At 48.2% G+C, this 17489-nt stretch overlaps 2 protein-coding genes across 2 annotated transcripts in view; one reads left to right on the plus strand and one right to left on the minus strand.

Annotated features, from left to right (window-relative positions):
• Positions 1-5064: 5064 nt before the first annotated feature.
• On the plus strand, positions 5065-13304 carry MYL2 (myosin light chain 2). Its single transcript, XM_030292250.1, has 7 exons — positions 5065-5150; positions 6401-6490; positions 8886-8961; positions 10100-10204; positions 10800-10878; positions 10967-11015; positions 13110-13304. The coding sequence occupies exons 1-7, from the start codon at positions 5148-5150 to the stop codon at positions 13206-13208; spliced, it is 501 nt and encodes a 166-aa protein (XP_030148110.1). The 5' UTR covers positions 5065-5147; the 3' UTR covers positions 13209-13304.
• A 604-nt stretch (positions 13305-13908) lies between these two features.
• The window catches only part of CCDC63 (coiled-coil domain containing 63), a 31169-nt gene continuing 27588 nt past the window's right edge, over positions 13909-17489 (minus strand). The window contains exons 9-10 of the mRNA XM_030292200.1: positions 16685-16888; positions 13909-14212 (exon numbers count right to left, since the gene is read on the minus strand). Of these exons, the coding sequence (XP_030148060.1) occupies positions 14124-14212; positions 16685-16888 (293 nt within the window). The 3' untranslated portion in view covers positions 13909-14123. The remainder of the gene's footprint in view (positions 14213-16684; positions 16889-17489) is intronic.

A 17489-nucleotide genomic window follows, 5' to 3' on the forward strand; every position in this document is an offset into this window, starting at 1 on the left:
GAGAAAAAGGAACCCTCACTCACTCTTGGTGGGAATGCAAACTGGTGCACCCACTGTGGAAAACAGTATGAAGTTTCCTCAAAAAATTAAAAATAGAACTACCCTATGATCCAGTAATCAATCGCACTACTGAGTATTTACCTAAAGAATACAACACACTAATCTGAAGGGTTGATAGCAGCATTATTTACAATAGCCAAATTATGGAAGCAGCCTAAGTGTCCATAGATAGAAGAACGGATAAAGAAGATGTGATATATGTGTGTGTGTGTTTACACACACACGCACAGGAATATTATGCAGCCATAAAAAAGAATGAAATCTTGCCGTTTGCAACAACAGATGGGTCTAAAGAGTATAATGCTAAGCAAAATAAGCCAGTCAGAGAAAGACAAACACCATACGATCTCCCTCATATGTGGAATCTAAGAAACAAAACAAATGAACAAAGGGGGGAACAAAGGAGACAAACAGACTCTTAACTATAGAGAACAAACAGGTTACGGGGTGGTGGGGGCATGGGTGAAGCAGGTGAAGGGGATTAAGAGTACAATTATATTCACGCGTACTGAGTTATACACAGCATTGCCGAATCACTATATTGTACACCTGAAACTAATATAACACTATGTTAACTACACTGGAATTAAAATTTTGAAAAATTATTTAAAAAAACAAAAACAAAAACAATACAGCCTGAAAGACTTTACACCAAACACACGAACACATTCCCTTGAGAGAGGATTTGGCTGCAATGATAGAAAGGAAGTTTTTTTTTTAATTCTTTAACGTTTATTTTTGAGAGAGAGAAACACACAGAGCACGAGTGGGGGAAGGGCAGAGAGGGAGGGAGACACAGAATCCCAAGCAGGCTCCAGGCTCTGAGCAGTCAGCACAGACCTGACGCGGGGCTTGAACTCATGAACCTCGAGATCATGACCTGAGCTGAAGTCGGACATTTAACCCACTGAGCCACCCAGGTGCCCCGAAGAAGTCATTTTAGAGTTTCACTTGAATTTCCCTAGGTGTTTTCTTTTGCATTAACTTTATGGAGTAAACCAAATACTTGGTTTAAAAAAAATAATCAAATGAATACACTGCTACATTTTCTAAATAGAAGATTATTGTGCCATATTACAGTGGAACATAAATCCCCCCTTTTCTCAAATTTAAATTCATTATATGTGTGTCTCCCCTTATCTGAATGAAGCTTTGCCGATGGACCGCAGGCCCTGAGAACAGGGCCTGGCACATAGTAAGACTCCAGTAAATATTTAAGTAATCAGTATCCTTCGAATTGGGGACCAAAATCATTCTTGCTTAAAAACAGTGAACATCTATAAGCACTACTTACATTTTTTCCCTCTCCTCACCTCTTCTTTTAAAATCATCCATGGGTAATCTTTTTTTAAATTACCATTCGATAAAATTGACCTTTTTCTAGTCTATAACTTCATGAATCTTGACTTGTTTTATTGTTGTAATTAATATCGCTCAGCTGTTGATCTGTTTTCTCCAGCTGTTCTGTTTCTCTAGGTGTGGTAGGTTGGCAGCATTAAAGACGTCCTCGTCCTGATCCTTAGAACCTATGGCTACTTTAGCTTCGTGGCAAAATGAACTCTGTAGGTGTGATTATGGATGTGGCAATGGGGGATTTATCCCGGATTATCCAGGTAGACCCAAGATAAGGACAGGGGATCCTTCGAAGATGGAAGAGAGGTGAGAGGGACAGAGAGTTTGGGGTCAGAGACTGGAGGGATGTGGCCACCAAATGAGCCGAGGAATGAAGGCAGGTTCTGGAAAAGGCAAGGAAGGGCTTCTCCACTGGAGCTTCCAGAAGGGATGCAGCCATGCCAGCCCAGCTTCCATTTCTGACCTCAAGAACTGTGAGGCAGGAAACTGGTGCTGTTTTAAGCCAAATTTTAAGCCAAAATTTACCAAAAATTTAAGCCAAATTTACCAAAAGTTAAGCCAAAAATTACCAAATTTATGGTAATATTTTCATAGCAGCGATCGGAAACGAACACACTAGGTTTGTTTCCTAATCGTTTTAGAAGTTGCTGGTGCGGTTGTTCTGCCCAGCGTTCTTCTCTTTGGCTTCTGAGTACCTCAGGTAGGCAGTTATTTTTCTCTTTGGCTCCATGAGACTTGTCTGGTTGCTGGACGCTTCTCAGCCGTAGGAATCCCACCGGTAGTAGCAAGGTGGGGGGCTCGGGCCCTGTGAGCCTCTGGCTCATGGTCTTAGTCACCCCAGCCTTGAGGACAGAGAGGCCCCAGCCCACCCACTCAGCTTCTCCTCTCCATTGCACTCTTGAGGTTGATGCTGAAGCATACCTCTGAAAGTCTACATAGACCCAAACCCCAAGTCTTCCCAGATTGTCCACTCTCAGGACCTTGTCCCAGGGCCCTGGGGGCTCCTCAGTGGTGACCCAGCCCATTGGCAAGTGGAGTGCCTCTGGGCCTCCAGTTCTCTCGGCAGAACCCAAGGCCGGACACACATCCCGTGGGCCCTAAGTCCTGGCAGCCATGGGGGGCCATGCTATTCAGGCCACCATGTTCCCAGAATCCCCCTGACACACTTAATCTCACTCCTCTGAATAGTCTTATGGGGATATGCACTATTATGGTCTCCATTTTCCGGATGAGGAAACTGAGGCCCCAGGGACTTAGTGCCCTGTTTGAGACCCAACACCTCTATCCACTGGGCCATAACCCTCTCCCAGTACTCCCTCTGAAAGGTCCGGTTGAATAAAATATGTCTTCAGGGCCACACTCATACACCCACCTGCCCCTGGAGCACCTGAGCCCATCCTAACCCCTGAACCTGGGGCTCCCCGCCCCTCACCATGCATTCTGCATATCCACTGTGGCTGCAACAACCATTCTGCTTGGTCATTTATAGCTACTGACTGCTCACACAAGTGTTTTAACGAAAATCCATGGTGTGTCTATTAGGTAGGGAAACATTTATTCCGGTGTTGTCAGAGAATCTCGGACAGAAAAGCTCTTCTTGACTGATCTGTGTGCATGTGCATGTGTGTGTGAGTGCGTGGATGTGTGACCCGGCGTGTGCATGAATGCATGGATATGTTTTGTCTGTGCATGTGTGCATGTGCGTGTGTCCACTCTGGTGCGTGGGTCCACACGCCCGCGCACACACAGAAAAAACACACCTTTTGTTTTTAAAGATTCTGTTGGAAGATGCTTCTGGGTAATTCTGACCCATGTGTGACTGGAAAGAGGAAACAAATTTACATCTTTTCTTTTTTTTTTTTTTTTTTTTTTTTGTCGTGGCAATAAATGGTTCTGGGTTTGTGCCCTCAAAATTGAATTTTGTTTTCCCTGAGAGGGGTGGTGAGTGATGCCTGCCTGGGCCTCATCTCCTTTCACCCTGCAGAAAGCCTCATATGGTCTTTTTATCATTCCCGCTTTATGTGCTGAGAGAGGTGAAGTCACTTGCCCAAGGTCACACCGAGCTCAGGTTCAAATGCAATTTTATCGGACTTCCCAGCCTGAGGGCTAAATCACTCCACTCTCTGGCCTCAAACCTTATCAGGTCAAATGGAGACATTCTAACAATCCCCACTCGGGCCAGGAGGGCAAAGTCGGCCTTACTCCTTTATTAGTTTGTGCATGCCCCGGGGGCCAAGGATGTTGCCAGTTTTCTCCAGCAAAATCCGTGGGAGGTTCCGGCACATCAGAGCAACCGAGAACATATTATGGACTGATCTTCCTGATAGGATCTCCTTCCTGGGTGGTGCTTGCTGGCCTTGCTCCCAAATCAAAATGTCCCTGGGCACTGGCAGCTTCCGGGACTGGTTAGACAAAGGGTCTCCGCCCTGAACTCCCCACTGCTCCCCTTGCTTCTGGAATGAAATCCCCAGGTTGTGATCTGTTCCGCCCTCCTTGCTGGCTTCACTTTGTGACCCTGACCCCCCTCACTCGCTCAGCTTCAGCCACACAGGTCCTTCCGCCCCTCCCGTGAGGCTTTTCCTGTCCCTGTTACTAAGGGCACTCTCCCCCAGTCTCTGCTCAGAGTGGACCCCCGAGCTCACAGGCAGCTCTCCCCCCATCACTTTCAAACCTGTGTAAGATTTGTTACTCCCTGAAATTATCCGGGTTATGCATTTCTTTACTTTTGCCCATCTACTCCTTACATAGTGTCACATGTCATGTGTCATGAAGGCAGGGAGTTTGTCACTTGGCATCGGTCTCCCCTTACACTAGCACAGTGCCTAGCATCCCCATAAAGGGGGATGAATGCTGGAGACACAGGGGATAAGGTGGTCCCTGCCCCACAGCGTGTCTGGAAAGTTAATATGAGAATGAGACACGTGAACATGGGACTTGGCACATAGCAAGCGCTCGGTAAGTGAAGGTTGTTACTTCTTCAATCAACAAGTATTCATTGAGCAGCTGCTGTGTGCCAGTCACCAGCTAGGAGCCAGTGAGGAAAACCAAAAAGGACCCTGCTTTTCTGAGCTGACTGTTCACTGACACTGAACACAAAAAAATATGTGAATTACACAGTATGTCAGGAAGTGATCAGTGCTATGCAGAAAAACAAAGCAGAGAAGGGGTTCTGGAGGCCAGAGGGTGAGTGGCTATTTGAAAAAGGATGGTGGTGAGGTCTCACAGAGAAGGTGATATTTGAGCAAAGATCTGAGGGAGGGGAGGGAGAGTGCCTCGCAGATGTCTGATGGAAAAACTCTCCAGGCAGAGGGACCCAACCTCTCTTTGCAGGTGCAAAGGCCCTGGGGTGGGACCCTGATCCTGTTAGAGAATCATAAGGGTCTCCTCTCTCTCTGCTGTTTTCTTTCTCAAAATTGACAAGCACAAGTGTCTCCCGCCCAAGTGCTGCCGAAAGTGTGCAGCATCTCTCCCTGTGACCCAGCCGCCTGCCTCTTTAACCTTGAATGCCTTTTTGGGTCTCATGTGTCACTGGGTGGCGAGTGAGCTCCCCTTACTTCAGAAGAACGGCATGGGATGGGGGGGCCTTAGGTGGTGTCCGCCTCACCTATTACTGCCAAAAGTGGTCATGGGGTTATTTTTAAACGTGGGGAGGAAGTATTTATTGTTCCCGGGCCGAGGAGAGCTGGGCAGCCTGTAGGATTCTTCTGGGGGAGCAGTGCTGTGTCCTTTCTACCATGGTGAGTAGCGAGGGCTCCTTGAGGTGTGATGCTGTGGAAGGGGGGAGGAAACACCACCTACAAGCAGAGGGCAGAGGGGAGGGGCAGAAAGCTGGCTTATGAGGGCCCCAGCCCCTGGTGGAAAAAGCAGCGCTTGCTGTGTGCGCACAGAGGAACCCCAATCAATGCCCCGATAAGCCACAAATAACAGCAGCTCCCAGGGACTCGCAAAAACAAAATAAGAGAGTTGGCTTTTTTATGGCTTGTCTACTGACCTCTCGAGGAATCAATAACTCCCAGGGCTTGCAAAATGGGATTGAACGCTTTTAAGGATCAAATTGTAATTCTTTTCTCTTGTTCAGGCAGCTGGGGAAAAGAATCTTTTTGTTTTCACCTTTTGAACTTGCAAATTTAAAACCTTTCTCCCTGTGTTGTTGGGTTAGGCGTCCCCCTCCCAAAGCAGGAAGCCCCCAAATCAGGGCCAGTGTAGGAGAATGGTTAGGGGCGCAGACTCTGGAGTCAGACTGCCCAAGTGCAACTCTGGTCCTGCCTTTTTGTGCCTGTGTGACCTTGGGCAAGTGACCCAACCTCTCTGAGCCCCAGTTGACTCCCCAGTCAAATAGCTACAGTAATCATAGCCCCTACTTGACAAGAGGACTACATGAAATCATGTATGTATATGTATAGTGTTCGAGCGTTTGCTCTAACTATTTAAAGTCAGAGAGAAGCGGGGTGGAGACAAATGTTAACTTGCTCTTCTCTTCACTGTTTGTGTGTGCAAGGACAGAACATTTAGAAAGGATATTTCACTGCCATTTGGATCAAAGGAGAACTGGGGAGGGGGAGCAGTGGGTTTTAACACCCTGAGAAAGTGTCATTTCATCTCGGCATTCCTCATGGTTTAGTGAGCCTGACGTTTTCCCTCTCCAATCAATTCTCCTTCTGCGCATTACTGAACTTTTTTTGTGAAATGCATTGCAACAGAGGCAGCTGGATCCCGCCGGGGCTGATCTGAAAGTGTTACCTCCTTTCCCGGAGATGTACCCTCCCCTAGTTTGCAAAGGTGGTGCTGCAAACCCTCTGTCTCTGAGGATCCACCAGAATCAGGGTGGATTCTGGGTCCTCTTATCCCTCCAGTATCACCATTTTTGAGATGAGAGTGGGCGTCAAACCCCCATTTCACAGATGAGCAGCTGAGGCTCACCCAGAGATGGGACCCGACTCCCAGCTTCTGACTCTTTTAATTAATGCTTCCCCCCCACCCCCCGCAGGCACCTAAGAAAGCCAAGAAGAGAGCAGAAGGTGCCAATTCCAACGTGTTCTCTATGTTTGAACAGACCCAGATCCAGGAATTTAAGGAGGTGGGTGCAGCTGTTGAATCATACGCCCGGATGGAGATTCCCACCTGTCAAAGAGGACGTTCCCTCGTTCCACGTTCCCCGCAGGGACCTAGTGGTTAGAGGTTTTTATCATCCAAACAACCCCAAATTCAGTCTCAACATGTGCATGAACCGTTTAAAGAAATTATTTTTAATAATTTTTGCCAATCTAAAAGTAAAGCGTATTTCTTGTTGAAAATGTTGGGGGAAATTTTCAGAAAAACACAAAGAAGAACATAAAAATTATCTACAATTCTATGACCCGGAAATAATCAGTTAGCGTTTTAATATTCGCCCTTCAAGTCACTTTTCGTATTACATGTATATACTTTTAAATTATTTTGCTATTTTCCCTTGAGCAATTCTGCATCCACATTTTCTATCAATTTACTGAAACCACTTCCCATGGTTGGATGTTACATGTGCTTAGAATGCTCTACCATTATAAATAACACATCTTTGCTGGTTTCCTTGGGGTAAATTCCTAAAAGCAGAACTGTTGGGTCAAAGAATTTTAAAAAAGGAACTAAAAACAACTAGAGGCATTGGCCCTCCAGAAATGTGGTACAAATACCGACTCCCAGCAGCCCCAAAAGGAAAAAGTGCCTTTTCCCCCACATCTCCATCAACATTGGGTATTAAGAGCCTAAAAATATTATTTCTGCCAAACTGAGAGATGAAAAAGAGCATCTCTTAGATTTTAAATTCTATAGCCGTCCATTGTCGAACACGAGCAAGGTTGAAACCCTGTCACATTCAATGGGAGTGCGCCTTATTAAATAAACCTAAGTACCAATTAGGCCGAATTAAGCCACTGCCCGCAGGCTTGGAAGGATAGACTCTCAATGAATTTTCCAGCAGTCCCCGTGGCTCACACTGAGTCATCCACACTCCCACCTGGGCCTTCAGAGAAAGAGATGTTGAAGGGGCCAGTGTGTCCTGTATCAAAGGCGAAACCATTCGGGGCTTCCAAATGGTACACAAACCCTTAACACCTTTTGCCCTTAGATCACAGGAGTGTCGTGTCCCCTACGCCACCCGGGAAAGAAGAACTCCCACGATGAAATGTCATACCTGAACTCTGTCATATTTCTGTCATATTTGAAATCGTCACCTTCCCCTCCCTTCCCCCTCACCCTGCCCCAATCTCCAGAATGAGATCAGTTGCTGGGTGTGGGGTGTGGGGAGTGTGTGCAAATACTTTCAGGAACCAGCTACAAAGAACTCAAAAAACATGGAGATGATAAGTCGTTTGTAAAATACCTGGGCATTTACAAAGCTCTTGGCGTCTCCGTGGGAGCCACCTGGGAAAGATAGCTGGCCCCATTTTATAGATAACTGGGCTTTGGTGAGGGGAGAGGGGCCGCTGATGAGACCCCAGGTATTAACTTGATTTTTTATTTTATTTTTTAATCAAATATTGTTTGTTTATTTTTGAGAGAGAGAGTGTGTGTGCATGGGGGAGGGGCAGAGAGTTAGGGAGGCAGAATCCCAAGCAGGCTCTGCACTGTTAGCACAGAGCTGGACGTGGGGCTTGAACTCAAGAACCATGAGATCTTGACCTGAGTGGACATCAAGAGTTGAATGCTTACCCGACTAAGCCACCCAGGTGCCCCTAACTTGATTTTTTAAAGAACGACTTCATAGAGATATAACTCACACACCTTCAATTCACCTTTTTAAAACTACGTGTACAATTCAGTGGTTATTTGCTATAGTCACAGAACTATGCAGGCATCACCACTAACTTCCCAACATTTCTATCACCCCATAAAGAAACCTCACACCAACCAGCAGTCACTACCTGTTCCCTTCTGCCACCACCCCCCCCCCCCACCTCTGGCCACCGCTGATCTATTCTCAGCTCCTACAAATTTGCCTGTTCTGGGCATTTTGTAGAAGCACATCGTACAGTATGTGGCCTTTTGCCCTTTGTTTCATACAGCGTCATGTGTCAGGGCTCATCTGGGCTGTAGCTGGCGTCAGGATCTCCTTCCTTTTTATTGCTGACGAGTAATCCATCACATGGCTAGAACACATTCTGTGTAACCATCCATCAGTTGATGGACATGTGGGCTGTTTCCAGGTTTGGGCCATTGTAAATAATGCTGCTGTGGACATTCAGGCACAGGTTTCCACGTGGACAGATTTTTCAGTTCTCTTGGGCAGATGCCCAGTGGTACGACTGCTGCATCATATGGTAACGTTATGCCTAACATTTTGAGGAACGGCCAGTTTCCAGTCTTTGACCCTTGATCTAATGTCCTTCGGTGCTCCTGAATCCCAGAACCCCATTTCCCCCAGTCCACAGCCTGATCTCTTGGTCTCGTCCACTCAACTTCTCCTGGGCTGACCAGCCAACTGCCCCCTTCCACAGGCCTTCACCATCATGGACCAGAACAGGGATGGCTTCATCGACAAGAATGATTTGAGGGACACGTTTGCTGCTCTTGGTATGTCCCCCCTCTAGGCCTGCAGGAGGGTCTCCTTACCCCACCCTCCTGAGGAGTGGAAAGTGGGGCCACTGAAAAGGTCAAGAGCTTATCATTTTTCAAGGAAAGAGCTCAATCATGGTTGGCCTTTAAGACAAACTTCAGAGGAAAAGCAAAGAAGTGTTTAGGCTCTGAGTGTCTTCACATATCTTTCATTTCTCTTTTAAACTGACTTGTTTTTTCTGTGATTTTGAATGCAATGCCAGCTCACAATAGAAAATTTGAGAAACTCAGAAAAGTATAAAAGAAAAAACATTAGCCATTAGGTCGCATTCCACTGTAACATTTCCGCCTCTCAGTCTTTTCTAGGTACATTTGGTTTTTTTGTGGAATTTTTGTTGTTGTTGTTGTTTTGAGGTTGGAATTCTTCTATTTGGGAGCCAGCTTTTTAAATTTAGCATCTCAGTAGTGTAAGCAGGCGTGTATGGAGATTTTTCAAAATACACACGTCCACCCTGCCACCACTCACCCCCCTCCACTCCTACTCCCAGAACTCAGGGCCACCATGAACAGCTGAGCAGGTTGCGCACTACACAGTTCGACAGATTACTATTCATGTTTGTGGCCACTGTAGAGTTTTATATTTAAAACATAAATTATCTTAAGAAGGGGTGACTTTTAAAAATGTGCACAAAGGTGCTATTTGGTCTCGTGGCAGAGGCTAGCACAGAATCTATGAGAATCTCCAAGGGTGTGTGGGTTGCAGCCCTTCAAGGAAAAAGTTCACTTCATGGTGATTCTGATCTGTGTCCCACCTCCCACTGAGAAGGGATCATTTGTAATAGGAACATTTCCTATTTCAGTAAAAAGTTAAAATATCTGTTTAAAATGTTCGAGGTTCTGAAGACACTATTATAAAAAATAGCTAACCCCTCCCCACATTGGATGTTTGGGCTGTGTCCAGCTGTCTGGCTATTATAAATAACACTGTGGAGAACATCTTCTCATGGGACTCTTTGGCCCCGCCCACTCCATCCCTGCTTGTCCCTTAGACTAGATTCCATGAAGCGGCATTAGGCGGGCAAATGCCAGAGTCCTGACAGCTGTTTCTGCCTTAGCGCGGGGGGGGCTCTGAGTGTGTATCTATCTCCTGCCCTAGGGCGTGTGAATGTGAAGAATGAAGAAATTGATGAAATGCTCAAGGAAGCTCCAGGTCCAATTAACTTTACTGTGTTCCTAACGATGTTTGGGGAGAAACTTAAGGGTAAGCTCATGCGTGTGTCTGTCTGTCTGGGTGTATGTGCATCTGCATTTGTGCACCTGTGTGTGTGTATCTTTACGTGTCTTCATCTTTGGGCATGAATTAAAGCACTAGGAGGGCACACGGGTGTTGGCAGAAGGTGAAGGCAGAGTAACATTGGGGGTGGGGAGGATAAAAGCAACAGCTAACATTGCTCTGAGGCTTAGCCTGAGCCAGACCCCATGCTACACACTTTGGATCCATGACCTCATTTGCCATCTAGGAGGTAGGTTCTGTTTTATCCCCTAAGGCTCAGAGATGGAAAGCCACTTGCTTGTGGCCACACAGCTAGCAAATGCTGGAGTCAGGATTCGAATCCCAGTCTTTCTGACTCTAGATCCACTTTTGACCTTGGGTTTGCTCAGAAATGACTGGATTCTCAGCCCACTCTTTCTAATTACCAAGGTTCGGTGCTCAGAGGAAGGCAGGGCCTTTCCTCCAAGCAAACCAGACTTGCTCTGGCCCCTCCATCTTTGAAGGGGAATTGGGCTCTGCCTCCTGGGGTACCGTGGGTTTTCCAGCCACCCATAGCATGATTCCACCCTGCTTTCTGTTTCAGGGGCAGACCCCGAGGAGACCATTCTCAACGCATTCAAAGTGTTTGACCCCGAAGGCAAAGGGGTGCTCAAGGCTGATTAGTGAGTGGGATCTGTGGGGGAGGACGTGGGGGTTCTCTGCCGCCCACACGCACACCTGGTGCCAACACCCGCTGTTCTCTTTTTGCAGCGTTCGGGAGATGCTGACCACACAGGCAGAGAGATTTTCCAAAGAGGAGGTAACAGCCCCTCGGACACACTGCACCCCAGCTCCCGTGTCACCCTCTTTTCTAAAACACCCCTGGCCCCACACTGAGAGAGAACCTGCTACTGAGCCCCTATCTCATTTCGTTCTCTCAATCACACTACGAGGTAGGGACTACCAGCATTATTGTCATTTTATAGATGGGGAAACTGAGGCCCAGGGAAGTTAGTCACGGGCCTAAAAGGACAACACTAATGGTAAATGCTGGGGCCTGGATTCCAACCCAGGTCTGTCTGACTCCAGGTCTAGAGAGGCCTGGTTAGAGACCTGGTGCTGGTTAGAGCACCAGTTTCCTGATGGAGTGAGGGTGACCTGCAGGGTACCACGTACTGTCATGAAGGTTCTGCACTGCACAATTCTCCTGGATGCTGTACTCATAAAATATATTGTGAAGTATATATTTATTGCAACCGTCGTCCAGCAGATGGCAGTAAAGTGTCTTGATATAATTCTTTTTTTAAGAAAACAGTATATATGACTTTTTTTTGGCAGGGGGCAGTAATGTGCCTTGAAGAAGGGGCCCTTTCGCTGCTAATTCATCAAAAGTCCTGTATCAATAAGCAATGGCTCTGTTGATATTATTAATGAACCTGAATCTATTTTTTTTTAATTTTTTTTTCAACATTTTTATTTATTTTTGGGACAGAGAGAGACGGAGCATGAACGGGGGAGGGGCAGAGAGACAGGGAGACACAGAATCGGAAACAGGCTCCAGGCTCTGAGCCATCAGCCCAGAGCCCGACACAGGGCTCGAACTCACGGACCGCGAGATCGTGACCTGGCTGAAGTCGGACGCTTAACCGACTGCGCCACCCAGGCGCCCCGTACCTGAATCTATTTAAAATAGCCCCTTCTCAGGATTGATTTCAACAGGTTTCACATTTCGCTAAAATTTTTATTTAGATTCTCTCCCCCCCCCCCCCCCCGCACTTCCCCCACCAAAACCCATGCAGTTAAAAGAGGCTGTGGGGCGCCTGGGTGGCGCAGTCGGTTAAGCGTCCGACTTCAGCCAGGTCACGATCTCGCGGTCCGTGAGTTCCAGCCCCGCGTCGGGCTCTGGGCTGACGGCTCGGAGCCTGGAGCCTGTTTCCGATTCTGTGTCTCCCTCTCTCTCTGCCCCTCCCCCGTTCATGCTCTGTCTCTCTCTGTCCCAAAAATAAATAAACGTTGAAAAAAAAATATTAAAAGAGGCTGCCTTCACCTCCCACCAGCCTGGGGAGTTTGGACAAGCTCTTTGACCTCACTGTGCCTCACTCTCCTCATCTGTAAAGTGGGCAGTAATAAAACTTTCCTCGTAGCGTGCTGTGAGGATTAAACAAGTTGATACATGTGAAGTGCTAAAGCATGTGGAAAGCACAATATAAAGCGTTAGCTATTATTAGCCTAAATTAGTATCTTTAGTACTAAAAATATTTGTAGTATTTTTAAAAATAACTAGCTGATACTTTCTAAATGTGGAGATCGCACATTAAAAGCCTAGGGTTCTGGTTTCCCTCAAAGACTAAGTTCCCTCAGTCTGCCCCCCCTGCCCCCACAGCCGGCTCTGAGCCATGGGCACCTCTGGAGGTAGCTTGTGTGTCCGCGTTTCGCCACAGTCCCCACCAGCCCCCCTGCTCCCCTGCAGAGCCTGCCTAGCTCCTTTGCAACCCGAGTCTGCGATCCCTGCTTTACCTGCGGCAGGCTGGATTCCAGCCTTGCAGAAGAAAGAGCAAGGAAGGGCAAGGAAGCAGGGAGGGAGGCATGGAGGGAGATGCTGAACTTCAACTCAGGCCCTGAGAGTGTGTTGGCTCCCCACCCCCTGCCCCGCAGGGAGCCCTGGAGCTAGAATACCCTTGGAGGAGTTCCCACGTTAGGCCTCACATCGATCAGTCGGCCGTGGGCTGCCCCAGGTGGACCGTGACCTTGGGGCTGGCAGCCCTCCACGGCAGCTGAGCAACAAGGCCTTCCCGGAGGGGGACCCGAGTGTCGTGTCCCCATGTCCACCGCACCCCCACTGCCTCTGCTCTGGGACCCTCCTCTCTCACTTGCCCTCCTGTCCCCCTCAGCATGTGTTGCTGGTTCTTTGCAGATGGACCAGATGTTCGCCGCCTTCCCCCCTGATGTGACTGGCAATTTGGACTATAAGAACCTGGTGCACATCATCACCCACGGAGAAGAGAAGGACTGAGAGGGGCTCATCACCCAACCCCGGGCTTGTCTTTGGTGGGGAGGTGGTCCCAGCCCTCCTCTCACTTTGCCCAGTAATGCCGCCGTCCCTGCTCCTGGCCTGTTAGCTGTGTGGCTGCTTCATCATCCACCTCCATCGTCTTTGCAGCCCCAGTGGTTGCAAGATGCTACGTAGCCACACGTCCTACAGATGGAAATCCACCCAGAAGCTGTGTTCAAATAAACAGGAGGTTGTGTGTGTGTTCGTGGTGTTTCTCTGACAGACGTGCCTTGAGCGAGGAAGGTCCTTTGCTCGTTCCCGTGAAGGCAGGGTATGAGCGAGTGATGTCCCTGTTGTCATTATTATTGAATCCTAGTGACTCTTTATTGGAAACAGACCTTCACAGCCACTTAGGAATACTTCTGTCAAGGGCCACAATTTATTGGAATGGTAACTAGAGGACCACGGCCCTTTCTCGCAGAGAGTTCAAGCATCGGTAGAGCCTAGCTCCCATGACATCCTTTTCTTTAGGAAACATTATATCAGAATGTTTCTCCCATAGATGTGCTCAGCCAGGCCCCATGATAAATTAAGAGGAAGAGGCCTCACGTTCATGCTAAGAATATGGCTAATTTAGCAAAAGCTCATATCTGTTAACTGTAAGAGGCTAATTTCTAATTTCAGATAAAGGAGCGCCATCTCAGGGGGCGCTCAGGAGCCGTGGTGACCTCATATAACTCTTGCCTCCTGTGTCCCCGTGCCTCCGTGTCCCACAGTGGCTCCCAGCACCCTAATCTAGTCTCTTAGTAATGAGTGTGGGGAGATACTGAGGTTAAAGAACAAAACATTTATTCTCTCTGGTACAAATGTAGCCCCCTCCACCTCAGACCGTAACTTCTTGGGCCTCAGATCATCCCCCCTTTCCAGGATGCTGTCTCAGTGCAAGTCCCTGTTTCGAAACTCTTTCGCAGCGTAGTTGCTGAGCACGAGCTGCCGAAGGCTGCTGTGGTCCAGGGGCTGGTCCACTGCATCAAAGACAGGACTCGCGTGAGGAGTCCGGAAACCAAACCCAGCAAGGGGTGGGGGTGGGGAGCTTCCCTCCCAGGGACAGTGCCTCTCTGCCCCGTTCATGGATGCCCAAGGCAAGGTTGTCCAAGCCTGATTTGGGGTCCCTCCACAGTGCTGGGGGTGGAGTTGAATATTCTCGAGGTTCAGGGAGGAGGCGCATCGGCAGAGATATACTGCACAGGGATGCCCAGATGATAACTGTTTTTTTCTCCCAGAGGAGTATGTGAAGTTGAGTTTAGTTTAATATCAAGGAGACGGGGCCACCATGTGCTGTTGTTCAGGATGTAGACTGAACAAAGATATCTAGTGGAGACAGGTGAATGGATGGGCTGAAATCCAGCCCTCACCCGACTTGATTGCCAAATCATGTCTATACGGAAGGGGCACCTTAATTAACCTGTCCAGAGTGCCTCTTCTAATTCATACATACGAGCCACAGAGACTAATGAGCTAAGAGAACCCAGTGTTAATCAACATTCCCTTGAGCAGAAGTGAAGGCATCATCTGCAAGTTCCTGACTGGGTGAGGGTAGCATTACCAGCATCTGTGCCCTGCCACCCTCCTCTTTTAGGAATCAAAGGGCAAAGGGAAGGTGTGCAAAGGTGAGTAACACCAGACCCAGCTTTCACTCCTGCCAAGTTTCAGTTGCCCCGATTCAATCAAACTGGAGGTGTGTGTGTGTGTGTGTGGGGGGGGTGATCCTTCCTCACTCCTCCCCCTCCATCTCTGACACACCTGCACGCTTGAAGCCCTGCTTAGAGAGCTGTGGCAGCTTTTTTTTTTTTTTAATCTAGTTTTCTCTAATTCCTAAAGTTGCTCAGGACCATTGGAAAAGAGCAATTTAAACAATACAGAATTGGGGCGCCTGGGTGGCGCAGTCGGTTAAGCGTCCGACTTCAGCCAGGTCACGATCTCGCGGTCTGTGAGTTCGAGCCCCGCGTCGGGCTCTGTGCTGCCTGCTCAGAGCCTGGAGCCTGTTTCCGATTCTGTGTCTCCCTCTCTCTCTGACCCTCCCCCGTTCATGCTCTGTCTCTCTCTGTCTCAAAAATAAATAAACATTAAAAAAAAAAATAAAAAAAAAAAAAACAATACAGAATTGTTTAACTTAGAAAGGCAAACGTCTGTAAATCGCCACCTCGAGAAACACCCACCACAAGTCAGCCTATAGATCCTTTGTTTTTGTATGCATAATCAAGACCCCATCCTCCTTGCTTCCCTCTCAACCTCCCTCCCTCCTCCTCCTCCTCCTCCTCCTCCTCTCTCATTATACACAGTTCTTTCCCTATTATACATCGGGGTTGTCAAGGGCTGTCTTGTGCTTTGTAGGATTTCTAGCAGCTTCCCTGGCCACTAGATGCCAGCAGTACCCCTTACCTCCCAGGTGTGACAACCAAAAATATCTCCAGACATGGCTCAAAGTCCCCTGGATACTATAGGATATAGGATTATATCCTATAATCCATATATCATTACACATATATAATTTATATGTAAATTATAAGTTTGAGAGTGTGTGTGTATGTGTGTGTGTGTGTGTGTGTGTGTGTGTGTGTGTGTGTGTGAAAGAGAGAGAGAGAGAAAGAGACAGAGAGAGAGAGAGGGAGAGTTTATAGTGACCCACTGCACTCTTGTCTGTGTCTGCACAGTAAGCCTGTTGCACAGATGGGTGACCCGTAATTCACGTAACAAGTCCCCAATGGGTGAGCGTTTCAGTAGTGTCCAGTTCGGGGCTGCAGTGAACATGGCCCTACTTTCATCCTTGAACCTTGAATAAGTGTTTCTTGGAGGGCCAATCTGCACAGGCGAGACGACGGGCTTCACAGGTGTATCTGTGTCCCAGGCTTGCCACACATGTGGCAACTGCCCTCCAAAACCCAGGCGGGGCCAATTTTCTCCCCGCCCCCAGAGAGAAGGGCTGCTTCCCCGGGTGAGGGGAGTGTCAGGAGGGAAGATTGACAACCTGGCCACAGGGGCCACAGTTAGGCATCTGGCTTCCAGGGAACCAAGCCGCAGCTGCCTCAACCATGAGGTTGCGGGACACGGTTGGGGTGGGGCAAGAACGGCCATGGGTGGAGACAGACTCAGGGGCATAAGGTCAGGGTGAGAGATGGGCCTAGGGAATCTTGTGTGTCTGCAACTTGCCAATTTGTAAACTTAAGCATTTTAAGGTTCATTTTAAATGGTCACAAAGTAGTGATTGAAAAAAATATCCAGGATCACTAAACTTCAGGATCTGTGGCTAGGTCATCGCACTGCAGAGGGAAGCATCACCAGGCAAAACAAGTCAAGGGACCACAGCCATGATGGACCCCAATGGAACGGATGGGCCTACGAGACTCATAAAGGGAAACTGAGGCTCAGCACTGCAGACTCTCTCTGGCACAGGTCTCCTAGCAGCCTGTGCAGATTGGGGGAGAAAGAGAACTCACCTTCATCCAACCTGTCGCTGAAGGGGTCAGCCCCAAGCACCGGGGGGATGACTTTGATGGGTTCTGTAGGCTTGAGGAGGGAAGAGCCACCCCAGAAAGGGTTGATGAAGGGCGGTGGCATCTCGGTCTCTGCCCCTTCCATATCCAGGATCCGCTTGTAGGACTCCAGCAGCAGGAGGTCATTGGTCTTCTCCTCAATGATGGCTGGAAGAAAATCAATCAGAACCAAGATGGCAGCCAAGAGACCTGGTTCCCAGGAATTGGGGGTGGTGCCCCGCCCCCCCGTAGGCTGGAGAGGAAGGGAAGGAACAGAGAGTGGGGACATGTACACCTCTAAGGATGAGGGCTTTCTCTTGGGTTACACCGTGCATTCTCCAGAGGGCACTATCCGCAAGAGGGCAATATTTGGTTTTTGAGACGCAAAAAAAAATCTGACTTTATAACATAAAACATACACATACAGAACATAAACAACTATAGCTTATATCTACAGTGTTAAAATTTCATGAGGAGGACAATTAGGAAAAGAATGTCTAAAAAGACTCCTTAGGAGGCAATAATGAAAAGACGGTTGAGAAACAGTGGGTTACACTAACAATTGGGAGCCACAGGCAGCCTCTTAAACTACTGATGTTTCCCCTGCACGCTCTGTCCCAGGCTTCCAGACCTGCGCTCATGCTGTTCCTTCTGCCTAGAATGCCTTTCCCTACACCCCTCCCTGAATAACCCCTACTGGCACTTTGAGACTTGGGTCAGGCCTTTGCCACCAGCAGGAATGTTTTTCTGACCTGTCTAGTCTGGGGGA

The sequence above is a fragment of the Lynx canadensis genome, chromosome D3, assembly GCF_007474595.2.
Source record: "Lynx canadensis isolate LIC74 chromosome D3, mLynCan4.pri.v2, whole genome shotgun sequence".
Classification (NCBI taxonomy): domain Eukaryota; kingdom Metazoa; phylum Chordata; class Mammalia; order Carnivora; family Felidae; genus Lynx; species Lynx canadensis.